Here is a 24,713-nt window from a genome sequence, read left to right as displayed (position 1 = left end):
TCAGGCATCATCTCACCTTTCAAAATCGCCATGGCTTGCTCATCAGGGATAAAAAAACATTGTTCACCTTAACTCAAATTCTGTTTAGCTGCCTTGAGACAATGTCTTTGGTGAAAAGCGCAATAGAAATAAACTTGACTTGTTTTAAATGAAGGTTTTAAAATTATTGCCACCCAATAGAATGTTTTGAACAGTCATAATGATGGTAATGCTTCCTCTGGAAAGCACAACATCATTTTCTGTTAATGGATTAATTAATCAAATATATATGCCTGGAGTGACTCTAGAACTACTTTTTAATTAGCTTTTGGAATGTATACATTCTTTTTAGTTAAAATGATTCAAATTCAGAGCCTGAAACAGTCACAGAGAAACACTGATTTTCTCATTAGTGTTTAAGCATTTGCTTTTGGGTCATGCTATACAATTCTACCAGTTTTCTGTTTTACTACTCAAAAGAAAAGTACACTTTTGTGTCAATTACATTTTATTCTGCAATGTTTCATCCTTACAAAAAAAATTGTTCAGTACATGGTTTAGGTATATCAATATGTAGAGACATCTAGTGGATAAGCATGTCATTCACATAATCTTAAGAGAACGTCACGCAAATTCCACTAAATATTATGAGATCATATATTTTATCAGTGCACACACAAGAATATTGACGGTAACAGAGAAATGGGATTTAATGGCTTTCGGTTCCTAATGATCATAATCAAAGGACAGAGAAACAACACTAATGTTTCACACATTAACAAACGCAAGTGTTCTAAATCTAATATTTACGTTATATCAAGTATCACTGGCGCTATGAATAACTGTATTTGCTATTCTGAGATGCTTTTCAGGTTTTCTTCTCTGGCTACAACAGTGGCTTTCAGATATTGTGTCATTTTTGTGCGCAGTGCAGCATTCAAGTCACATTTTGTGCATACTCTAGAACTCCAACAATATTGGGCCACATTTATCAAGCTGGATACAAGATCTTTCCACAGATCTATCTCCAGGAAAATTCACTTAGTGTGTGTGGGAAAAAACATTCATATTCCACAAGAACTCCTGCATTTATATTTCAATGCAATTATTACTAATATACTGTGTGTGTGTGTATATATATATACATACATACATACATACATATAAACATTTACACACACCCCTCACATTTCAACAACCATTGTAGTATATCTTCTCAAGGGACAATACTGTAGAAATGAAACGTGGATATATTTTAGAGTAGTCAATGTGCAGCTTGTATAGCAGTACAGATTTAGAGTTATTTTCAGAGGACAGTAAATCTGTACTTAATGTTCACATTAATTACTATAAAATATAGCCAAGTTTAGTTTCTATAGTATGGTCAATTTAGAAGATACACTAAAATGGTTGCTGAAATGTGAGTACTCACTTTTCTGAGATGCTGTATATACACACAAAGCTCTAAAAATAACATTAAGAAATGAGGCCCATCAAGCATTTCTTTTAAAAATTATTTCTAGATGCAATGTCATGCAATAGTTTATTCTTAAATTATATATTAATTTATGATAATCAGGTGTAAAGCTTGGTGGAATGAAGATAATGAAGATTCTACTTTTTCGGAACATCAGTGAAGATCCGCAGTCCGTGCATTTCTTTAATCTCTTCCTTGAGTGCCTGGTAAATAATGCATTTGAACAAAAATTAGTAACAACCTGAGCAACATATGACATTATCAGACATAACAGAAAAACAGATATTACCACAATTGCTGAATATAGGTAATGATTTGCAACAAATGTAATAAATATTACAAGGAGAAATATATTCTCTATTTAAATGATCCATTTACTGTCACCTGACACTATAAGGAATATAAAGACATGCTAAAACAATCCAAACATACCCTGAGTGAAGACAGTTAAACAGCATGGAAATGTCAACAATTGGATTGAATAACTTATTAATGGAGGTTGCCTTTTGCCTTGTAACCTAATTATCACTTACAATGTCATGTTATTACTCAGTTAATTAACTTACATATTAGGCATTAATTACTATAAATTATACCACACCAGTGATGCATTTTCTATTCTGATTGGGAGCAATTGTTGATTACAGTTTTTAGCTCCGACAGTCTGACATCATCATTTCCATAGTAACAGCTAATTCACAGGTGGGTGATGTACATAAACAAACATTAATACTAAAGCTTTGTGATTTAACAAAGAAACGTTGGTAGTCTGCTATTTATTCAGTTTTCTGCCAGGATTTATTTATTAAGCATAGATGAAAGAAGTCTACAATTTAAGAGTTTAGTTAGGACTATTACCCAGGATAATAGTCAGGACAGAGGACTTTGTGCTTTCTGGTTTTTCCTGTAAAATGGCAAACTCTCTTCTATTCTATTTAAACTATATTCTGTTTTAATAAAAAAGTTGTTTAAATAATTATTTTAAGTATTTTAAAAAGTATTATATTTTAAAGTAGGGCTGAAACGATTCCTCAAGAAACTCGAGTAATTTGAATGCAAAAAATCCTGAGGAAAATCAATTTGCCTCATTGCCTCAACTCGTTCATTTAACTACACACGGAGCATTGTGTTTCCCTACAGACCATTATGACTGACGCACCACCTGATATACTCTGGAGTGCACTGGACAGGTAAACACAGAAGATGCTGCAGATTGAAAAAAAATGGAACAGGGAGAAAATAGCAAAGGGCGAGAAGAAGATTTATATGAATGCCTGTTTCCGCCACATAAAAAAAAATATATATTTACCGCAATTTCGGCTTTTTTCGGGCAAGATCACCCCTTCTGTAGTGCCAGAAAGCTTTACACATTAAAAATGAAAGTCTACAATCATTAGAATCGCATGGTATCGAACTAAGCCTCTGATCCCTGGAGGGAACTCTAACAATCAGCGCTGGAGGAGACGAAACAAGACAGGTGAAGCAGACTAGGCCTCCTTCATACAACAGCTTTAAACTTCAGGTCGACAACACGGCTACTGGTGGAATGTTGGATATTTACAAGAAATAAAGTCGCAACTTGAGAAATAAAGTCGCAATTGCGAGAGAAAAAAAACTCGGAATCGCATGAAAAATGTGGTGGAAACGAGCTTCCATAGGATTTGGGATCATTTGAAACTAAAACAAAAAACAAACAAACAAACAAACAAACAAAAAAAAAAAAAAACACCGTACAGCATCTTACATTTTTATTTTATTATTTTTTTTTTTTTAAAGAGTAATCTGAAATTTATTTACATATTTCTATTTATTTATGTATTGTTATGTTTGTTATTAGATTATGTATGTATTTTTATGTAATTTGGCAATTAAGTGCACTAAATGGGTTTAGTTTTCACAGACGTTCTTGTCTGCAATTTCAGCAATAAAATTACTTGTTTGTCCTGTCAGATTTTCTTTTGTTTATTTAGTATTGCTCTTTAATAAAGAAAAAGTACTTCTTATCCGATTACTCGATTAATCGAAGGAATATTAAAATAATCAATATCTAAAGTCCTATTTAAAAGTCTGTTATATTTTGATCTGATAAAAGCCCATTCTATGAAAACTGTCTATTCTATTCTAATAAAAATATATTTTTTATTAGAATGTCATCATATTTTATTATAATAGTCCTTTATACCCTAAATTCTATTCTAAATCAACCTCTATTCTATTCTGAGCCAAAAAAAGGTTTATTATAATAATAATACTATTCTGTTTCTAATAAAAAGAGCATTGAATTCTAATAAAAGGATTCTGTTCTAATAAACCAGTTCTCACAAAAAATGGACCTAAAGATATGTCCAAAAAAATTGTTTTAATGCAATCAGTTAATATACAAGTTATTCTGGTGATGCAAGACAGCAATAACTGTATTGCAGAATTGTACTTGGGACATACCTGATTCACTAACTTGTGCTGCTGCACTATTCTTTTCCCTCTGAATTCATCTGACTCGATGTGGATTTCATACATTGCACCGCAGCCACCTGAAATAAACACAATAAACCTGAGAACAAGCAGACAAATGAGAAAAATATGTATGATTGTATATACTAATGCAAAAGCTTACCGGATATATCCACAACTTTGAGAGATGAGGCTTGGGGAAACTTCTCTTTAAGGATTTTGGTAATGTGGATCTCTCCTTCAGTGTTGGTCGAGAAAGTTTTCTGTGTCTGTCTGCATGATAATCCTTGAAGAATCTGTGGATATTTGCCAGTGACAATAAAACTGTACTGATTGCAAATGCAGCAACCCCTCTAATATAACCACTTATTCTTCTAGTTTACTGCTGAGCCAAGCTGTCAGTGTATATACCCACAAATATACTCACATGCACGACATATAGGTGTGATTTGAACGTTGTACATGTTGTGAAGTTATGAAGGTTGTATTCTTTTTAAAATCACGCACAACATGATGTTTTCGGTATGATTTAAAGCGTGCAAAAGCGCATGCAAACAGACTTTTGAGCACAAATGTAGATAAGTACGCGTGACAATGGGAAAGTTCATTTCCAATTAATCAGTTGGAGCTAGCTAACTAGCACACCGCGATAACCGAATGTAACTTCATATAACTGAATGTAACTTCATATACTTACTTTGCATCTTAGTAGTCTGTGAAGCGACATTCCGACTGATTTCATCAACTAAACAAAACAAAACACCTTTACAAAGTGCAAAAGAATTGGGGGAAAGTCATGCCCGAACGGTTGTCGTCGCACAACTATGACGTCGGTCTGTCGCCTTGGTTATGTTCGAAGTAGCAGATACGTCCGCCATATTGGAAAGGGTCAGGTTTCCTTCATAGCCTGTGCATTTGTATGGATTGATGCAGGTCCAGTGGTGTAGAATTATAAAATTAAGCGTCACTATTTTCACATTCAAAATTAAACTCATAAGTCATTTTGATGTTTATTACATGAATCTCTTGGTTTCTCCTGAAATCACACAACAAACCTCTAGCAGCTTTAAAGGGTCCCAGTAAGCAAATAACTTTCCTACCTTTGATTTTCAGGGCATTCACTCAACAACTTCATTAATTCGATGGATGGATGAATGGTTGGATGGATGGATGGATGGATGGATGGATGAATGGTTGGATGGATGGATGGATGGATGGATGGATGGATGGATGGATAGATAGATAGATAGATAGATAGATAGATAGATAGATAGATAGATAGATAGATAGATAGATAGATGGATGGATGGATGGATGGATGGATGGATGGATGGATGGATGGATGGATAGATAGATAGATAGATAGATAGATAGATAGATAGATAGATAGATAGATAGATAGATAGATAGATAGATCAATTGATGAACAACCAAACTAACAAACAGTATATATATATATATATATATATATATATATATATATATATATATATATATATATATATATATATATATATATATATATATTTGTGTGTGTGTTTGTGTATGTAAGTGTGTGTGTGTGTGTGTGTGTGTGTGTGTGTGTGTGTGTGTGTGTGTGTGTGTGTGTGTAAACATATGAACAGTAAATAAACATTAAAGGCTTGTAATATATGGATTTGAATATATTTATATATAAAATAAAATATTATACCTTATAATATATTTTTCTACCATACCACCTCTAAGCAGTGGTGGACACTAATGAAGTAAATCTAATTTGTTACTGTACTTAAGTAGTTTTTTTGCTTATCTGTACTTTACTGAAGTACTTTCTTTTACTTTAACTAAGTTTCTTAATTTTTGCCCAAATACATTTTGCAAACTCAGTCATCCCTTTTTATTTCTGAGTGGATAAAAACTTAACTGATCAAACACACAGCAAGCGACCAATCAGTATTCAACTTGTTTTGATTATCGCTTGGTATCTACTTGGAACAAACAGCTCAGTGTCACAACTTGCCACAACAACTACTTTTTTAAGTAGTTGAAAAGAAGGTTTTGGGCTCATAGTCATTATAATATATATCAGTTTTTGATCAATATCATTCTAATAATAGACTGGTGTGCAAAGAGTAACATTAGACTCTTTTCACATAAACTGAGTTGATTAGGTAAAGAGTCTTGTGACAAAAATGATAACAGGACATAATAAACCATAGTACTTTAGATACTTAAATACATTTAAAGGTAAATACCTTTGTACTTGTTCTCAAGTGAAGGTTTAAAGGGAGCACATTTAGCTTTACTGGAGTAATAATGTACCTAATGTATCTCTACTTTAACTTTAGTACATGGTTTGTGTACCTCGTTCACCACTGTCATTGACATTCAAATTCCCGTGAACCATTACCTCTCAGGAACTAAAGCGAGAAGCTGACATTGACTGTAGTGACGAAAAGGTCCAGCAGAGGGGGTACTTCCAGTATTACTGTACATGTATAACTTTGCACATTAAACATATAAACCCAGCCATTAGGGGGGCACAAGCCAGTGTACTCTTAGTGCCGGTCCCAAGCCCGGGTAAATGGGGAGGGTTGCGTTAGGAAGGGCATCCAGCGTAAAACATGTGCCAAATCAAATATGCGGATCACAAATGAGAATTTCATACCGGATCGGTCGAGGCCCGAGTTAACAACGACCGCCACAGGTATCGTTAGCCGACAGGGTACCGGTGGAAATTGGGCTACTGTTGGCCGAAGGAGGAGAAGGAGAGGAGGAAGGCGTCTACAGAGACGGCAGGAAAAGGAGCAGTGTAGGAGAGTAGAGGTTCGGGTTGGTACTTTAAATGTTGGTACTATGACGGGTAAAGGGAGAGAGATAGCTGATATGATGGAGAGGAGAAAGGTAGATGTGTTGTGTGTTCAGGAGACCAAGTGGAAAGGGAGTAAGGCCAGGAACATTGGAGGTGGGTTTAAACTGTTTTATCATGGTGTGGATGGGAAGAGAAATGGTGTAGGGGTGATTCTGAAGGAAGCGTACAGTAAAAGTGTAGTTGAGGTGAAGAGAGTTTCTGATAGGGTGATGATCGTGAAGGTGGAAGTTGAAGGGATGATGATAAATGTCATCAGTGCCTATGCTCCACAAGTTGGCTGTGAGATGGAGGAGAAAGAAAGATTCTGGAGTGAATTAGATGAAGTGGTAGATGGTGTACCTAGGAAAGAACGATTGGTGATTGGGGCAGACTTTAATGGGCATGTAGGTGAAGGGAACAGAGGTGATGAGGAGGTGATGGGTAGGTATGGTTTTAAGGAGAGGAATGTGGAAGGGCAGATGGTGGTAGATTTTGCTAAAAGGATGGAAATGGCAGTGGTGAACACGTATTTTAAGAGGAAGGAGGATCATAGGGTGACGTATAAGAGTGGAGGAAGGTGCACACAGGTGGATTATCTTCTGTGTAGGAGATGCAACCTGAAGGAGATTGGAGACTGTAAGGTGTTGGCGGGGGACAGTGTAGCTAGACAGCATCGGATGGTGGTCTGTAGGATGGTTTTGGAGGCGAAGAAGAAGAGGAGGAAAGTAAGGTTTGAAAGAAGAATAAGATGGTGGAAACTGAAGGAGGAAGAGTGTAGTGTGAGGTTCAGGGAGGTCAGACAGGGGCTTGGTGGTGGTGAAGAGGTGCCGGATGATTGGGCAACTACTGCAGGAGTGATGAGGGAGGCAGCTAGAAAAGTACTTGGTGTGACATCTGGAAATAGAAAGCAAGACAAGGAGACGTGGTGGTGGAATGAGGAAGTGCAGGAGAGCATTAGGGGAAAGAGATTGGCAAAACAGAAGTGGGATCGACAGAGTGATGAGAAAAGTAGGCAGGAGTACAAGGAGATGCGGCAGCAGGTTAAAAGGGATGTGGCGAAAGCCAAGGAAAAGGCATATGAGGAACTGTATAAGAGGTTGGACACTAAGGAAGGAGAAAAGGATTTATACCGATTGGCCAAGCAGAGGGACCGAGCTGGGAAGGATGTACTGCAAGTTAGAGCAATAAAGGATGGAGAGGGAAATGTGTTGACTAGTGAGGAGAGTGTGTTGAGAAGATGGAGGGAGTATTTTGAGCAGCTGATGAATGAGGAAAATCAGAGAGAGAGAAGGTTGGAGGAGGTGGAGTTGGTGAAGCAGGATGTAGATAGGATTAGTAAGGAGGAAGTGAGAGCAGCGATTAAGAGGATGAAGAATGAAAAGTCGGTTGGACCAGATGACATACCGGTAGAAGCGTGGAGATGTTTAGGAGAGATGGCAGTGGAGTTTTTAACCAGATTGTTTAACAGGATTCTGGAAGGGGAGAGGATGCCTGAGGAATGGAGAAGGAGTGTGCTGGTACCGATCTTTAAGCATAAGGGAGATGTGCAGACCTGCAGTAACTACAGGGGAATTAAGTTGATCAGTCACACCATGAAGTTATGGGAAAGAGTAGTGGAAGCCAGGCTGAGAGAAGAGGTGACCATCTGTGAGCAACAGTATGGTTTCATGCCGAGGAAGAGCACCACAGATGCCTTATTTGCTTTGAGGATGTTGATGGAGAAGTATAGAGAAGGACAGAAGGAGCTGCATTGTGTATTTGTGGATTTAGAGAAAGCGTACGACAGGGTGCCGAGAGAGGAGTTGTGGTATTGTATGAGTAAGTCAGGTGTGTCAGAGAAGTATGTGAGGGTGGTGCAGGACATGTATGAGGACAGTGTGACGGCAGTAAAGTGTGCAGTAGGTACGACAGACTGGTTCAGGGTAAAGGTTGGACTGCATCAAGGATCGGCCCTGAGCCCTTTCCTGTTTGCAGTGGTGATGGACAGGTTGATGGACGAGGTCAGACAGGAGTCTCCCTGGACTATGATGTTTGCAGATGATATTGTGATTTGTGGTGAGAGTAGAGAGCAGGTTGAGAAGAGCCTGGAGAGGTGGAGATATGCGCTGGAGAGAAGGGGAATGAAAGTCAGTAGGAGTAAGACAGAGTACATGTGTGTGAATGAGAGGGTGGGCAGTGGAGTGATGCGGTTGCAGGGAGAAGAGGTGGAGAAGGTGGAGGAGTTCAGGTACCTGGGGTCAACAGTGCAATGTAATGGAGAGTGTGTTAGGGAAGTAAAGAAAAGAGTGCAGGCAGGGTGGAGTGGGTGGAGAAGAGTGACAGGAGTGATTTGTGATAGAAGAGTATCTGCAAGAATGAAAGGGATAGTTTATAGGACTGTGGTGAGACCTGCGATGTTGTATGGATTAGAGACAGTGGCATTGAGTAAAAGACAGGAGGTGGAGCTGGAGGTAGCAGAGCTGAAGATGTTGAGGTTTTCGTTGGGAGTGACGAGGATGGACAAGATTAGAAATGAGTTTATTAGAGGGACAGCACATGTAGGATGTTTTGGTGACAAGGTGAGGGAGGCGAGATTGAGATGGTTTGGACATGTGCAGAGAAGGGACATGAATTATATTGGTAGAAAAATGCTGAAGATGGAGCCACCAGGTAGGAGGAAAAAAGGAAGACCAAGGAGGAGGTTCATGGATGTGGTGAGGGAAGACATGCAGGTAGTTGGTGTAAAAGAGGCAGATATAGAGGACAGGGTGGTATGGAGACGGATGATCCGCTGTGGCGACCCCTAATGGGAGCAGCCGAAAGAAGAAGAAGAAGAAGTATAACTTTGCACATGAGGTGTTGGCCCACATGTACAAGCGACTGTACCACATAATCTGTGCTTACTTCAGCAAAAGTCTATGTTTATTAAAAGATAAAACACAGATGACATTAAACACTAAATATTTAGCATTTTTATATTAACATATGATGCCCCTTCACTTATTGGCAGTGTTTTGCAGTGTTTAATAATACCATTAGTTTTTATTAATGCTTTTCATTTTTTAATAATGTCGAAAAAACTTGCAGATATCGCAGTCAATTCAAGCATGTGACATATGTCACGTAGGTTTTAGTGTTTTTAATATTGTTGGGAGTTAAAGTCATCATAATCTAGTCCAAAGTACATTATCAGCAGCGGGTTGAAGATTCTCCAGCTGAGCGTTCAGCAGGTAAAGGTTCATTTTGCAGTATAAAGAAGCCATGCATGTCTATGTGCAGCTCCACTTTTACACTAGCCCGGGCCAGTTCTTGGAATGATTTCCCATCAAGCACCAAAAGAAAGTCAGATTCAGCTGGATTGCCATTGATGACTGAAGTTAGGACTACCCCTAAACATTACAAGCAGACAAGGAAAGTCAGTAAAATTCACGCTCTATAAATGTATTATCTGATAAATACTCTGTTACACTAAATACTGACAGGGAAAAAAAAATTTTCTTAAACCGCTCACCATCATCCTCTTCACTTGCACCAGGTCTAGGGACAAACAGAGCCTCAGTGACGCAGCAGTTCACTGCGCTCCATTCAACCTGCAGCTTTGTTTCAACATCCAACTTGATCACCTGCACAAAAGTTTCACCATATTATATTAAATATTATATTCTCCAACAAGGAATAGATTTCTTTTTTAATTATGAATTTTATATATATATATATATATTTTAATTTTAATGCCCATCCTTTCACCTTTGTTGCAGTTAAAGAATTTGCCTCGGTCATATAAACATATCTGTGCTTCTGTCCATTGTAGTTGTAATTAATTCTGGGAACTTCAGTACCTGGTTTTCCGAAGAAAATCAGTAAATCTTACAGCACAGAAATGCAGAAAGTGATGAAATGTTAAAATAAGAGGTACCTTCAGTAATAATCTCTGGCTTGCAGAGTAATTTTCCTTCTTTTCCTTTTACAGCTGTTGCTGTCGTGTATTTCAGCTTGACTATGTTTTCTCCTGGTTCAGCACACTATGGATAAAATGCATTCATGTTGAAGCTTCTTTGTTAAGAGAAAACTCAAAGCTTTAAATATATTTTTACTGAAATATATTTTAAAGGAGGGATTTTTAAAGGAAATTCTCAGGTCTTAAATGTTATCCCTTTATTTCTATATACCAGAAATATTGGTGCAAACATTGGATTTAAAATAAATAAAATAAATTTTGACTGCCATTAACAGTGATGTGTTAATCAGTAAACTTTGATACACATGAAGCACTCAAGGAGACCTGAGTGTCAAAATAAAAATACCTTGTCAGTAAGTGGCAGCACAAACCGTCTGTACTTTGGCGTGACACTAGTGTTGCTTGCAGTGTGTTTTTTCAGCTTGTCCAGGTAAAACATGTCATACAGACTGTAGTCATCATAAGCAATCACGTCAACTATAACATGTCCGTCCTCTTCGAAAGCATTGACGTGATGGTATATGACCATTGTGTCTGTGTAGTATTTCATGTCAACTTCTTTCTTTGTGTGTCGGTCGATGAGGTGAATTAGGACCTGTTTACAGGAATAAAAGTGTACAGAGTATTGAATTAAGTTTAAGAAACCTAAATTTGAGGTTTATTTAGGAAAAGCTACATGTATTTAGAGATGTGGTTTTTGGAGGGTGCATCATTGTAATTACCCTAATCACCTGCAAAGTCGGCAGATTGCTCTTAAGGAAAACCATATGTGACAGGGTTTTTCAGTAGAATCTAAACCACTGCACACTGCACTGCACAATTTCATTATTTTGTCATGTTCAGCATTTTGAGTTACAATATAATAAAATTATGTTGATTACTTTATTAAATTCAGAGACTCTCTTCTATTAAACATGTCTGTAGATTGAAGGATAAGCTGATCAAGGATCACTCATCTGTTTCATGCTCCATTTCAGCATATTATCTTTTGGACATGTCTTATCCACTGCACAATCTTTGTACAGTTATACTGTATATTACTATATATATACCATATCTTATTATCTGCTGCACCTTCTGTACAATAATCACTCTTACCCCTGTACATATAGACCCGTGTCCTAATTTACCACATTGCTATTTATTGCAAATAGGCCACATATGCACTTCTGATTCAATGCTAACTTCATTTCATTGGCTCTATATATGTACTTTGCACAATGACAATAAAGTTGCATCTAATCTAATCTAACCTAATTTATAATTGAATAATCATTAAAAATTGTCATAGAGATATGTAGGGTCTCTTATTATGATGCCTGTTTCTTCGAATGTCTTTTTACATGGACTATAAACAGTGCTAGTTATGTATTTGATAGGTTTTTTCAATGTTTTTACTAAAACATAACATTTTAAATGGCATCGTGGTTCCAGCAAACAGTCAGACAGTGATACTTAATCCTGCTTCTGGGTAGAGCCGGTATCATGAAAGAAACATGACTTTAATTTCAAGATCATAATCTTAACATAACATCTGGTTTCAGCAAACTCTCCCCCACATGCTTTGTCTGAATAGTCTGTACTTACATCTTAGGACTGAAGTCCTCACTAAGCACACATAACAATGAACATGGCTCAAAAATATTAAACTCTCTAACATGAGTTTGAAGCAAAGCTTACATCCTCAGGCTGGAATTTCATGCAGCTAGCCCAGCTCACCCCCCTCATGTAAGCAGTGGCCATTTTGACAATGTCCAGCTTTAAGGGTTGCTCAATAAAGATGAAAAAGTTCTCTGTCATGCCAAAGCTGTGGTAATAGCTTGGTGTGAGGAGGGAGCGGCAAGGAACCGTAGTCACAATTTCAGCATTCTTCAAGGCTGGAGTCCAGTCCGAGCCAGCTGAAAAGTACAAGGACACCAGGTTACAATTGGCAAACAATAAAAACAGACAAATACCAGATAACAATTGTCACCTTGAGTTTTGCCTTGTTCTAAAGCAGGGACCTTAAATATCACAAATTTGGTCTTGCCCTTGTCTGCAATTGTCGTTCCCATGTTGTAGCTGTTTCCTTCTTTATCATAGTGTGGGTGAGCTATAGCAAGGTTTAAAGAAAGGTATTTCTTGTAGTCCACCTGTGCCAGAAATAATATGTTTAAAGGCCTCCATATGAAGGACAAGTTTATTTACATAGTAAAAAAATGTTTTGAGAAAGCACATGTACAAGTACAAAGGGTAAAGATTAACCCAAGACTTGCATGAATAACTATTCTTTATCTTTTTATTTTAACATCATTATTATCAGCTTAGATAACAGTGGCAGATGAGTTTTAATGTGTAAAGGAGCACATAGTATATTACATGCAGATTTAAGCCACGTTCCCAGATAATTATAAGCACCATAGAGATGTTAAAAACATACTGATGGAGGTGTTTTTATTTATTTATTTTTTTTTTAAAAAGCAGTAACTTTTTTGCTTAATGCCCAAAATAATTATTTGTTTGTCCACTTTTACACATCCATACATTGTTTGAAAATACTGATGTCCAAATATAGAAAAATAGTAAATCTATAACAGAACATTATCAGAGAGTATAAAAGCAAATCTCTATAAAGATGAAATGTAAGGTCATAAGACCCCTAGTGAGAAATAACTGTTATACCTTGTCTTCAGTCTCCAAGGTCATGGGATTAATTTTGCGAATATAATTGGTTTCAGAAGTGGCATAGTAATCATTTCCATATTTTATGATGTTACCAGCACAATTGTCTGTGAAGTCTGGTACAGTGTGATTGATGAACGTAACCATTCTGGAATAAACAAAACAAGTAATTGCTTTAAAAATCTTTTTTCGTAGGTTAACAATAATAAACTAAATTCACCAAACACTCTGTACACTCACAGACCACTTTCAACAGATAGAAACACCTGTACGCCCGTTTGTTCGTATAATTATTAAATCAACAATCATGGCACAATGCATAAAATCAAAACCTTTAGCTAATGTTCAGATCAAGCACTAGAATATGATCATGGGGAAAAATATGATCTCAGACACTTTGACCTTGGCATAGTTTTTGTTTCCAGATGGACTAGTTTACTACCAGATAAGACAAGTTATGATAACTCAAATAATTACTATGTTCTACTATGTTGGACAGAAAAGCATCTCAGAATGCAAATGTCAAACGTTGAGGTGGACGAGCTACTGCAGCCGAAGACCTGCATCAAATTCCCTTCCTGTCAGTCAAGAACGGGTATCTGAGGCTACAGTGGACTACATTGCTCAGAACATGTACTTTGCACAATGACAATAAAGTTGAATCTAATCTAATCTAATCTAATCTAATCTAATCTAATCTAATCTAATCTAATCTATAATTAAAGTAATTAGAAATTGTCATAGAGATCTGTAGTGTCTCTTATTATGATACATGTCCTTTCACATTTACTATAAAGAGTGCTATTTACATATTTCAAAGATTTTTGAGTGTTTTTACTGTCGAAATCATAAAAATCAGAATGGAATTGTGGTTCCACTGTCAGACAGTGATAATTAATCCTTCTTCTGGCTAGAGTCAGTTTATGAAAGAAACATGGGTTTAATGTCAAGATCAGTATCTGGACATAATATCTGGTTTCAGCAAACTCTCTCCTACATGCTTTGTCTGAATAGCTCTTAAGTCTTTACTTACATATTAGCACTGAATATTGATTATTAAGTCCTCAATAAGCACACATAAAACTGAAAATGGCTCAAAAATATTCAACTCCTTAACATGAGTTTGAAGCAAAGCTTACATCCTCAGGCTGGAATATCATGCAGCTACGTAGCTCAGATCAACTCCCTCATGTAAGCAGTGGACATTTTGACAATGTCCAGCTTTAAGGTTTGCTACATCAAATTCCACTTCTATCAGTCAGGAGCCAGAATCTGAGGCTACAGTGGACAGGTTAATACTGGATAACGGATTTTCCTTTTGATGTCTTGTGCATTCTGAGTTGCTTTTTTTTGCTTACTATAATTACAAAGAGTGTTGTATCTTATTTGCCAACTCAATCAACTCTGCCAAGGTGTGCCAGTGTTCCGAAATGGACTATAATGCCTACTTGCTGAGCATGTTTTTGGAAGGATGTGGATATGCCATGGTTCCCATTTCTGAAACTACAATTCTATTGGCTTCCATGTTGCTGTTGTAAGTGTCACTCTTGAGATATTTGCTTCTGTATGTAACCTCTCCTGTAAAAAGGAATGAAAAAAATAAACCATATAAACTGAATATAAACTCAAATTATATTCTATATAGAAATAGCATCTTGCCAAGCTGACAATGCTTTGATTTATGGTGATGATAATGATTATGCATGGTGTCCCAAAAATGTTTCCATACATAAGTGAAATTGACACTTTTTTGCAAAATATATCAAAATAAATATTGTAAAACATTTAATTACGAATTAATTGCATGAGTGTAATGAGGTAATAATCATAATCGCAACGTAACGCTTTATGCAAATGTAAGGTTATTATTAGTGTAACCATACCCAATATATAGCATGAAGACAAAATATGCTTGTAAATGTTTTAAAGTAATTATAAAGGAAATCAGGCCGCGATGAATTGAAAACCACGATAAACGGACGCCACCCCAAAAATGCTTTTTTTAGTGTTTTAGGTGTAAATTATTGTATCTCCCACACACTTTAAACACACAGAAAACATTTCCAAGAATATAGCGAGATTCATTTTGTGTAAATTGGTAGAAATACAGTACACTATCACATTTATAGTGAGTACATGTACTGTACGCAGTTCTGTAGTAGCCTATGTGTAGTTTCTCTGCTTGTTTATTGGTTGAAGTGCCCTATGACGTCAAAAGAAAATGTAAAGATACACGTCACCGCATTTTTTACTTTCTGTACCGTATTAACATTTTACTTCATTTTATAATTAATAATTATATTAATACATTTCATTATTTTACATTATTTACATAAAACTCCATAAAAACATATACATATATATATATATATATATATATATATATATATATAGGTTACATATATATGTTTATAGGTTTAGACATTACTTTGTAGTCTATAAAATTGTATTTGTATATATATATATATATATATATATATATATATATATATATATATATATATATATATATAAAAATACAAATACAATTTTATAGACTACAAAGTAATGTCTAAACCTTAGATCCATCTATTTATTCACCAGCATATTAAGAGTTAAAAAGTTATTACCTTTTTTGATTGTGAAACTCTGCAAGAGTGCCATACCATCAAACCAGTGATTATAAGACGTCTCTCCGAATGAGAAGAGACCTGGGCCATTTCGGACGAGGGTGCCTTGCAGCCACTCAGGAAGACAGCCTGCATAAAAATTTACTTATTCAGAATCAGTGCCTGATTTATAGGCTTTAAGGAGAAAAACAAAATAATAAAGCAAAAGATTTCTGAAATATTTTGTAATATTTTAACCATATTCCTAAAATGTTGTGCTAAAAACAACAAATCATCTATATTATAAACCTTTAGCACACAAACACTATCATGAATGTTTTTAAACTCACCTTTTAATTCTGCTTTCACAGGATCAGGGTGCTCCTTTTTGTTTTTTCCATAATCATACTGCATCTCTTCCTCGTGACTGGGTTCTTGCTCTTCGGACTAGCTTCAGTTCACACTGTGTATATGTTCTTTGCAGTTTCAATTCAAACTGCACTTTGCCCTAGATCAAGTAATAAGTTACATTTGAAATCCAGAAAGAACTGACTTACCTTATCTTGTATTCAAACTGATTGATTGTTCTAGGTGGAGATTATAAGTGTGAAGGTACAAGGTTTCTATCACAGTCCACAGCTCTTCTATTACTATAAATGTCGAGTTTATCTTGTGTTTTTATTGAATAGGGCACAAATGTAAACTAAAGCATGGCTGCCAAGAACCACAGTTCCCACACTGCTTTACTGCCTACACAAATACCCCGCAGATTCCAACCCATAAACTCAAACTCCACTAATCACTAATCAAATACAAACGATACAGTATTTACAGATTGCAAACACACACTCGATGCAAAACGACGTTCTGTTATTGTTTTTTTTGTTTTGATGTTTGTCTTGTTTTTCTGGTTCTTGGTTATAGTTTTTCTCTGCCAGAATCTGTTTGTTGATCACATGACCCTTAGCTGTGTTGTTGTTGTCCTCCAGTTTTTTTAACCTGTGCTCTCAAGACTTACTGATGATGAAAATGAACAAATCTTTATGCTGACTCATATAATGCATAAAGATGTGTTTTTCTAGCTAAACCTATTAAGTACTTGGTACACAATATTTCCAAATTAAATGATGAAGTCGAGGTTGTTACAGGAAAACACCTTTAAACAAAGATATAAAAAATCTTAAAATGCATAAAATGCATGCACAGTCTTCATTCATGACATGTAGAAAGAGTTCATTTTTGGTTGTTCACTGGTTCAACATCTGAGCCTTTGATATTGAGCTCACTATTGTAGTTTGTTCATGCAAAGTTGCTCACCAGCCAACTAAACTGCTATTAGGCTCGTTTCATGTACCAGGTTTCAAGAGCAATGTCACCTAGTAAATGGATGTCAGTCGGGTTCCTATCATTATGGTTAATCTAATCTATCACAGCTGGGCAGGTTTTTTTTTATTTTTTATTAAAGTTCAACCTGAATTTTATGTTCTTCTGTGTTACCAGTGCTTTCCATCTTGAGGTAAACCCTCTGTGTTTATGGTCATGTTTAGCTATATTATGAACAGGTGCATCTCACTTGCAAACTCTTGTCTTTCTCAAAAATTAGATTTGTTTCGTGAACTGCACCTTAAAACTTTACATTACTACAGTACAGACCAAACCTTCTTATTTAAAGAGTTTTCATTATTTTCATGACTATGTAAATTGTAGAGTCACACTGAAGGCATCAAAACTATGAATTAACACATGTGGAATTATATATGGAATTATATACATAACAAAAAAGTGTGAAACAACTAAAAATATGTCATATTGTAGGTTCTTCAAAGTAGCCACCTTTTGCTTAGATTACTGCTTTGCACACTCTTGGCATTCTTTTGATGCCTACTTTGAAGAACCTACAATATGACATATTTTCAGTTCACTTTTTTGTTATGTATATAATTCCACATGTGTTAATTCATAGTTTTGATGCCTTCAGTGTGACTCTACAATTTTCATAGTCATGAAAATAAAGAAAACTCTTTGAATGAGCAGGTGTGTCCAAACTTTTGGTCTGTACTGTATATGTATACAGGCCCTTAAAGTTATCTGCTAAGGTGCTTACTATTTTTCTCTCCCCTAGAGTTTAGATCTAAGACAGAATGTAAGCAAATTAGAAGATAATCTATAAAAAATTATTAAATCGTTATGACATTTAACAGCTGGTTACTTTTTTTTTTAGAGCTGGCTTTTACATGAGGCAGTGACTTTTAGTGTTTAGCTGTACCCGGCCATAATACAAATATTTTCATCACACAAAAATATATTAAAGCTCATCTTTTTAATTTATAAAAGAGAACAAGCACTATATATATATATATATATATATTACAAAGTCCTTATAATTGTCTTTTGACATGCATACCATAGGCTGATAAAGTAAGCAGCATGATTAATTAAGCATTTTGAAGGAACGTTATTTGCTTCTATTGCTCTTCAGATTCCTGTGGAATGAAAACTCCATGCAGGTCCAAATGAACAAATGTGTTAACTGAAGCACGAGCGATCTCTTTCAAGGTCTTCGCATCTAGCACCAGCATGAAGGGTGACTGTTGGGGATTGACTGAGACAACAGATGATAAGATAACACCTAAAAAGAAATCAAATGAGTCCTTATTACTCAGCTAAAGCTTTAATTCATAGCAAATTGTTTTATAATGTGTATTTGCACTGTATTTAAAAAGTTTACCGTCATCCTCATCCACAGCACCAGGTAATGCCACAAACTTTGGTTCAGATGGGTAGCAATCCTCTTCTGCCCATTCCAGGTGTGTTTTGGTAACTGTGTCTACTTTTGCAATCTGCAAAGTTGTTAGCATAAAGATTAATATTATAAATGATAAGGGATATAATTGAATACATAATTAATATATAATGTATAATACATAACAGAATACAACTACATTACATATATGTTTGTACAAGTACAAAAATGATTATAAGGCACTTTATTGTGTGTTTTTATTTTTTTAATATGTGGTTTGGAACAGGAGGTTTTTACTCAAAGGACAGACAGCAATATGTCTTATATTAACATAAAATGTGCACTAACATGATTATTAGTGTGGTCCCACTTGATTCACTGTTTTCAATTGACTTTTTGGATTTACTTTATTAGACACACCTTAATTATAATATTTACAATTAAAGCATTTGGCAAATACCCATATACAGACTGACTTACAGTAGTGCTGTGAAGTCATTAATTCATCTTTCAATCAATTTCTATAAATGTATCCTATATATAAATAATATATAAATATAATATATAAATGATGGTTCGCCAGCTCACAGAGTAAGGGCTAAAAGGGCTTTAGAGGACTTTTAAGGACAACCTGAAGCCAGTGGCTGTTTGGACATCTAGGGGAAGTTTATACTGCCACCTAGGTGCCATCACAGAGAAGATTTATGACACTTGCCTTCCTTGTTTGGACCATTCGAGTAGTTCTAGAGAATTTTTTGGTTAGTGGGTGATAGTCCATTTTGTTGCTTTGTAGGCAAGCATCAGTGTATGAAAATGATGTGGGCAGTTACAGGAGGCCAGTAAAGTAAGCATAGCAACAAGGTGGTGTAAGAGAACTCTGAAAACAAGGCATGCAAATGCATACATTATGAAGAGGATGATTGGCACTCAAAGGCAGACCTGACAAAAGTGAGTTGCAGTAGTCCAGTCTCAAAAGGGCAAGATACTAAACAAGCACTTGATTGGCCTACTTTCACTAGACATTTTATCAGTGGGACTTACCTAATTGCCTTACAATTACTACATTTACATTTTTAGCATTGGCAAATGCTCTGAGCGATTTACAAAGAGGCTTTAAAGTCGCTATCAATAAATACTATCTAATGCTGATTCATTAAAACACAGACTAGGAATAACTATAAAATTGTCGTCTATAAACTGTACACAACGAGTTAGCATTTCTCTACACCTAATAAATGGAAATTTACATGTAGCTTACTGAATTGTGTAAAATTGTGTAAAAAGTGTAAATTGCCTTATTTGATATTGGTGACCAGTCCATCACAGAGCCATAGAAATATCTGTACCTCTTTCCATTGTATTTGTAGTTGATCCCAGGTAACTCTAAACCTGTATGAAAGCCAGACAAACTGCACTGAATAGCTAATATTCAAATATAAACATATTGTAATATAGCATTATAGCTAGTGATGTTCTAACTGCTGACTGACTAATGAAATCGTGATTCTAACCCTGAAACAGCGTTTCTGGAGTACAGTAAAAGGAACCATCGTTCTGTAACACTGCTCTAGCTGATGTGTCCTTTAGACTTACAAGGTTCTTGCCCAATGGATTTTCCTATAATGGGAAAACAAGAACATTTTTGAGATAATTGTTCAAAAATTAGCATAATAATAATATCATATTGTTATGGATGAGGATTACCTTGAGATCAGCATTGACCGGGACGACGAAACGCTGAGAAACTGGTGGAGAAATATCCTTACTTATCTCTGCCAATTTCTCCATGTCCTGCTGCATGAAATCAGTGTAGAAAATGTCATAAAGACTGTTGTCTTTATACGAGATCAGGTCGATTACTACATGTCCATCCTCCTCGTAGGCGTTGATGTGGTGAAAAACTATGAACGCATCGGCATAGAACTTAGTGTCCACTGCCAACCCTGTATGCCTGTTGATTATGTGGATCAGAGTCTGTGAGGAAGGAAAACAAAGATATATGTATTACACATTCAGCCCCAGGGAACCTTTCCAATGTTATTAGTGTTCCAAAGTGAAATTGAAGTGGACTTTATTCAAACAATATGTCTAACATTTAGGGGTGCCATTTTTTATTTTAGCAAATATTCCCATACTTTTTGATGCTTGAACAAAAGCTCTACATTTAGAAGAAACCCAAGACTGCTCATTATTCTGAAAACATCATCCCTGTGTAACATGGTGGTGGTAAACCCGTTTTAGTCTGCAAGAGAGGTTCACCTTTTCATTAGGACAATAGCTATAAGCGTACTGTACACTGCTAAAGCCTGGAGAGTTTCGAATTCAAGACTATTCTAGAAAAGCCTTGTCAAAAGCCAGACCTCAATTTGTTCTCCGGCAAGACCTTTTTTTTTTGCTGTTTTGGTCTGCTGCTAATCTTCTGGGATATACAGTGTATCCAGAAAGTGTTTACAGTTCTTCACGTTTTTTAACATTTTGTTATGTTACAGCCTACTACAAACAATACCCAAAATAATAATGTGAAAAATGAGAATGGGTTCCCCTTTTGAGTCTGGTTCCTCTCAAGGTTTCTTCCTCATGTCATCTAATGGAGTTTTTCCTTGCCACAGTCGTCATGGCTGCTCATCAGGGATAAAAACATCCCATTCACCTTAACTCTTAAATTCTGTAAAGATGCTTTAAGACATGAGTCTGTTGTAAAAAGCTCTATAGAAATAAACTTGACTTGACTTGAAAGGCTGTATGTACATGCTTTTTTGTTGTTGTTTGTTTGTTTGTTTCATATAAATTTGCAAAGATTTTATACACACTTCTTTTCACATTGTCATTATGGGGTATTATTTGTAAAATGGTGAGGAAAATAATGAATGTCATCCATTTTGGAATAAGGCTGTAGCATAACTAAATGTGGAAAAAGTAAAGTGTTTTGAATACTTTCCTTACTTACTTACAGATGCACTGTACCTCTCTCAGCTTATAGTACCAGTATAGTGCATTATAATTAGAGGTTGTAAGACAACAAAATGTGAAAAAGTTTAAAGAGAGTTGGATGCTAATGAAAGGCATAAGGCATGAGATAATAATAACTATATAAAGATATCAACAATTGATTAGTAAAAAAAAAAAAAAAACAATATTCCATAGAAAATTTTTGCTTACAACATCATTTTTGTCATAATTGAGGCACCTGCCCCAAGTGACTCCTCTGAAGTAAGCTGTGGAGAGACGCAAGATGTCCAGCTTGAAGGGCTGCTCAAAGAAGATGATGTATTTTTCTGTCATCCCAAAGCTGTGAAAGTAGCTTGGGTAGAGTTTTGAGCGGAACGGAATTGAGCAAACCTGCTGCAGATTCTTCAGTGGCAGATTTTCTTCTATAATATATAAATAAATAAAAAATAATTTCAATATAAATATAAAAATTATAATAATACATGATTTTATGATTTATATATCAATGTACTATATGAATGCATATTTATTTGCAGAAAATTTTAAAGATTTTAGATTTAAATATTAAATATAAAATTATTAGTATTAGTATAAAACTGGAGTAATGATTGATGAATGTATTGTAAAATGCTGCATGTGGATTGTCTGCCGTACAAGTTAATGTAAATGTTGTTACCTTAGAAATCATGAAAGGTACATAAATAATAAACCTGAATTTTTATTTAGCTACTGTCAGAGCTGCTATTAATAAGAAGACACCTTATGACCTATTAGAAATGAGGGATCCAGAGCCATATAATTTGAAATCTTTAAAGATTCAGTTAATTACATACTTCTCAGGTTCTTTAGATCTGGTCTGGGAGCAGGCACCATGAAGATGACATATTTGGGTCCGCTCAGTGCCATAATGGCAGTGCCCATGTTATAGGTATTTCCTTCATCATCATAATGAGGGTGTGCTGTTGCCAAGTTCAAGGCTATATGGTTTCTGTAATTGACCTGAAACAATTCAATGCACAAACTAGACCCAGACATCAGCTGATGCTGGACAAAATAAAATCCAAGAAATTTGCACTCACCCTTCCTATTGTGTCAAGAGTCTCTGGGTTGACTTGGTTGATGTAGTTTATTTCTGATGATGCGTAGTAATCTTCTCCGTATTTTATAATGTTCACAAGATTATTGTCTGTGAAATCTGGAATGATGTTCAGCAAGTAGGTAAAGGCTCTGAAAAAGTGTTCAGAACTATTAAGACAAATAAATAAAAAATCAGTCTTGGCAAGAATAATGACTCAATTAAAGACTTAATTACTTTGAGAATATATTTTTGCATGGGTCAGGGTAGGCTAGTGTGCCAAATTCTGACACCACAATCCTGTTGGCATTGAAGTTTTTCTTGTAAGTATCGCTCCTGAGAAATTTGCTTCTGTAATATACATTACCTGGGAAAAGAATATATATACATATCATAAAAAAAAGACCCACATATAACATTAGTTTGTGTATCCAGATTAGGTTGTTAGTTTAGTTCAGAATGAAACCACACAGTGGCGCTAAACGCCACACCAGGGAATCCAACAAATTTATATGGGGATTGACCTACCCTGCTTAAAAGTGAAACTGTGAATAAGAGACATTCCATCGAACCAGTGTTTATAAGATGTATTCCCAAAGGAGAAAAGGCCGGGTCCATTGCGTAGAAGTGTCCCCTGAAGCCACAGTGGGATTGTACCTTCATAAAAACAAAGTACTATTCCTGAATACTTTAAAGCCAACAGTAATTTAACTATTTTAGAATAATAATGGTATTAACACTATAAAACAACACCAAGCGGATTATGCAGTGTCTAGGAAAAATGCTAAACCACTGAACAGCATTTTATATTTCAATTTTAAAACAATATTCCTGATGATACACACTCTGCATCCTCTCATCCAGCTTCATGATAGAGCATCACCCAGGAACAAACAGGAACAAACATGCCAAGTTCCTACATGTAGACATTCTAAATAAATACTACTTGTTGGTGGGATTATTTAAAAAGCTTTTTTTTTTATTAAGATTTTTAAATCATTATACAGTTATACAGGGGCATTAGATTTAAACATAATTTATTGAAATATATATAAAGTGTGGTATGTCAATAGTTTCATTATTATTTCAAAAATTTATATATTTAAATGTATATTTATATCTTTTTGTTTAAAACAGTCAGTCTTTCAAAAAATGTGCACGAAGAAATGAACACTAAAATCTGAGTAATGTGCTTACCTGAGACTTCTGCTTTGATCGGTTCTGGTGTCTCTTTGCCACTTCTGCAGAATATTGCTTCCATGGTGAGAGCTGATACTACTGAGGTTTGCCGGTGCAGATATATATATATCTTCATTTATCTTGCAACTTTGACCCTTACTACCTAAAATAGGCAGGTCATTGACCCTGCTTATTTCCTTACTAGCTCCAAGGCAATACATATATTTAGGTGTGTACTGGTATGTGTATAGGCAGGGGTGGAAACTGTACTGAGAAATTTTAAGTGGAAAAAGAGAAACTGTGTAAAAAAAAAAAATAATTATATATATATATATATATATATATATATATATATATATATATATATATATATATATATATATATATATATATATAGTATAATTATATAGTGTATAAGTATATAGAGAATGTAGAGTAAAATGTGCTGAAATAACACGTGCAGATCAATGAAGTACTAGACGTCAAGTATTTTTAACCTCTGATGACCTGTTAGGGATGCATAAACAATTAAACCCAGTGCACACAAAATCAAGAAGTATTTTCAAAATGTATAAACACCTTAAATACATGTCAGGATAAGTGATTTTTATAATTTGGGCTAGAAAAAAAAAACATCAAGTCATTCTATACATGTTTACTTACAAGCCTCGGTGTTGTTCTTGGATCCACAACAGTTTAAAAAAAACAATAACAAAACAGCAAATATATGTGTTTTTCGACTAAATTCAACATTGCTATCCAAGCGTGCAGTGCGAAAGAACACACCTTCAATAATAAAATCTCACAATCATATCATACATTGTATTACAGTGTTACATTA

At 35.4% G+C, this 24,713-nt stretch overlaps 2 protein-coding genes across 2 annotated transcripts; both read right to left on the bottom strand.

Moving 5' to 3' along the window:
- Positions 1-469: 469 nt before the first annotated feature.
- Positions 470-4,760, bottom strand: bola3 (bolA family member 3). Its single transcript, XM_083558874.1, has 4 exons — positions 4,605-4,760; positions 4,071-4,203; positions 3,899-3,987; positions 470-1,659 (listed from the first exon to the last, which is right to left on the bottom strand). The coding sequence occupies exons 1-4, from the start codon at positions 4,647-4,649 to the stop codon at positions 1,594-1,596; spliced, it is 333 nt and encodes a 110-aa protein (XP_083415000.1). The 5' UTR covers positions 4,650-4,760; the 3' UTR covers positions 470-1,593.
- Positions 4,761-9,619: 4,859 nt separating this feature from the next.
- Positions 9,620-24,141, bottom strand: bco1l (beta-carotene oxygenase 1, like). Its single transcript, XM_083559546.1, has 22 exons — positions 23,891-24,141; positions 23,222-23,350; positions 22,931-23,060; positions 22,698-22,845; positions 22,452-22,617; positions 21,829-22,040; positions 20,374-20,643; positions 20,181-20,286; positions 19,964-20,058; positions 18,655-18,766; positions 18,395-18,555; positions 16,277-16,373; positions 15,948-16,076; positions 14,787-14,916; positions 13,339-13,486; positions 12,650-12,809; positions 12,358-12,575; positions 11,024-11,272; positions 10,636-10,741; positions 10,467-10,558; positions 10,231-10,342; positions 9,620-10,108 (listed from the first exon to the last, which is right to left on the bottom strand). The coding sequence occupies exons 1-22, from the start codon at positions 24,006-24,008 to the stop codon at positions 9,909-9,911; spliced, it is 3,288 nt and encodes a 1,095-aa protein (XP_083415672.1). The 5' UTR covers positions 24,009-24,141; the 3' UTR covers positions 9,620-9,908.
- Positions 24,142-24,713: the final 572 nt, after the last annotated feature.

This window comes from Silurus aristotelis, assembly GCF_946808225.1.
Source record: "Silurus aristotelis genome assembly, chromosome: 13".
Taxonomy (NCBI): domain Eukaryota; kingdom Metazoa; phylum Chordata; class Actinopteri; order Siluriformes; family Siluridae; genus Silurus; species Silurus aristotelis.
Note: the sequence above shows the minus strand (reverse complement) of the source record. Positions and strands in the feature narration are given on the sequence as shown.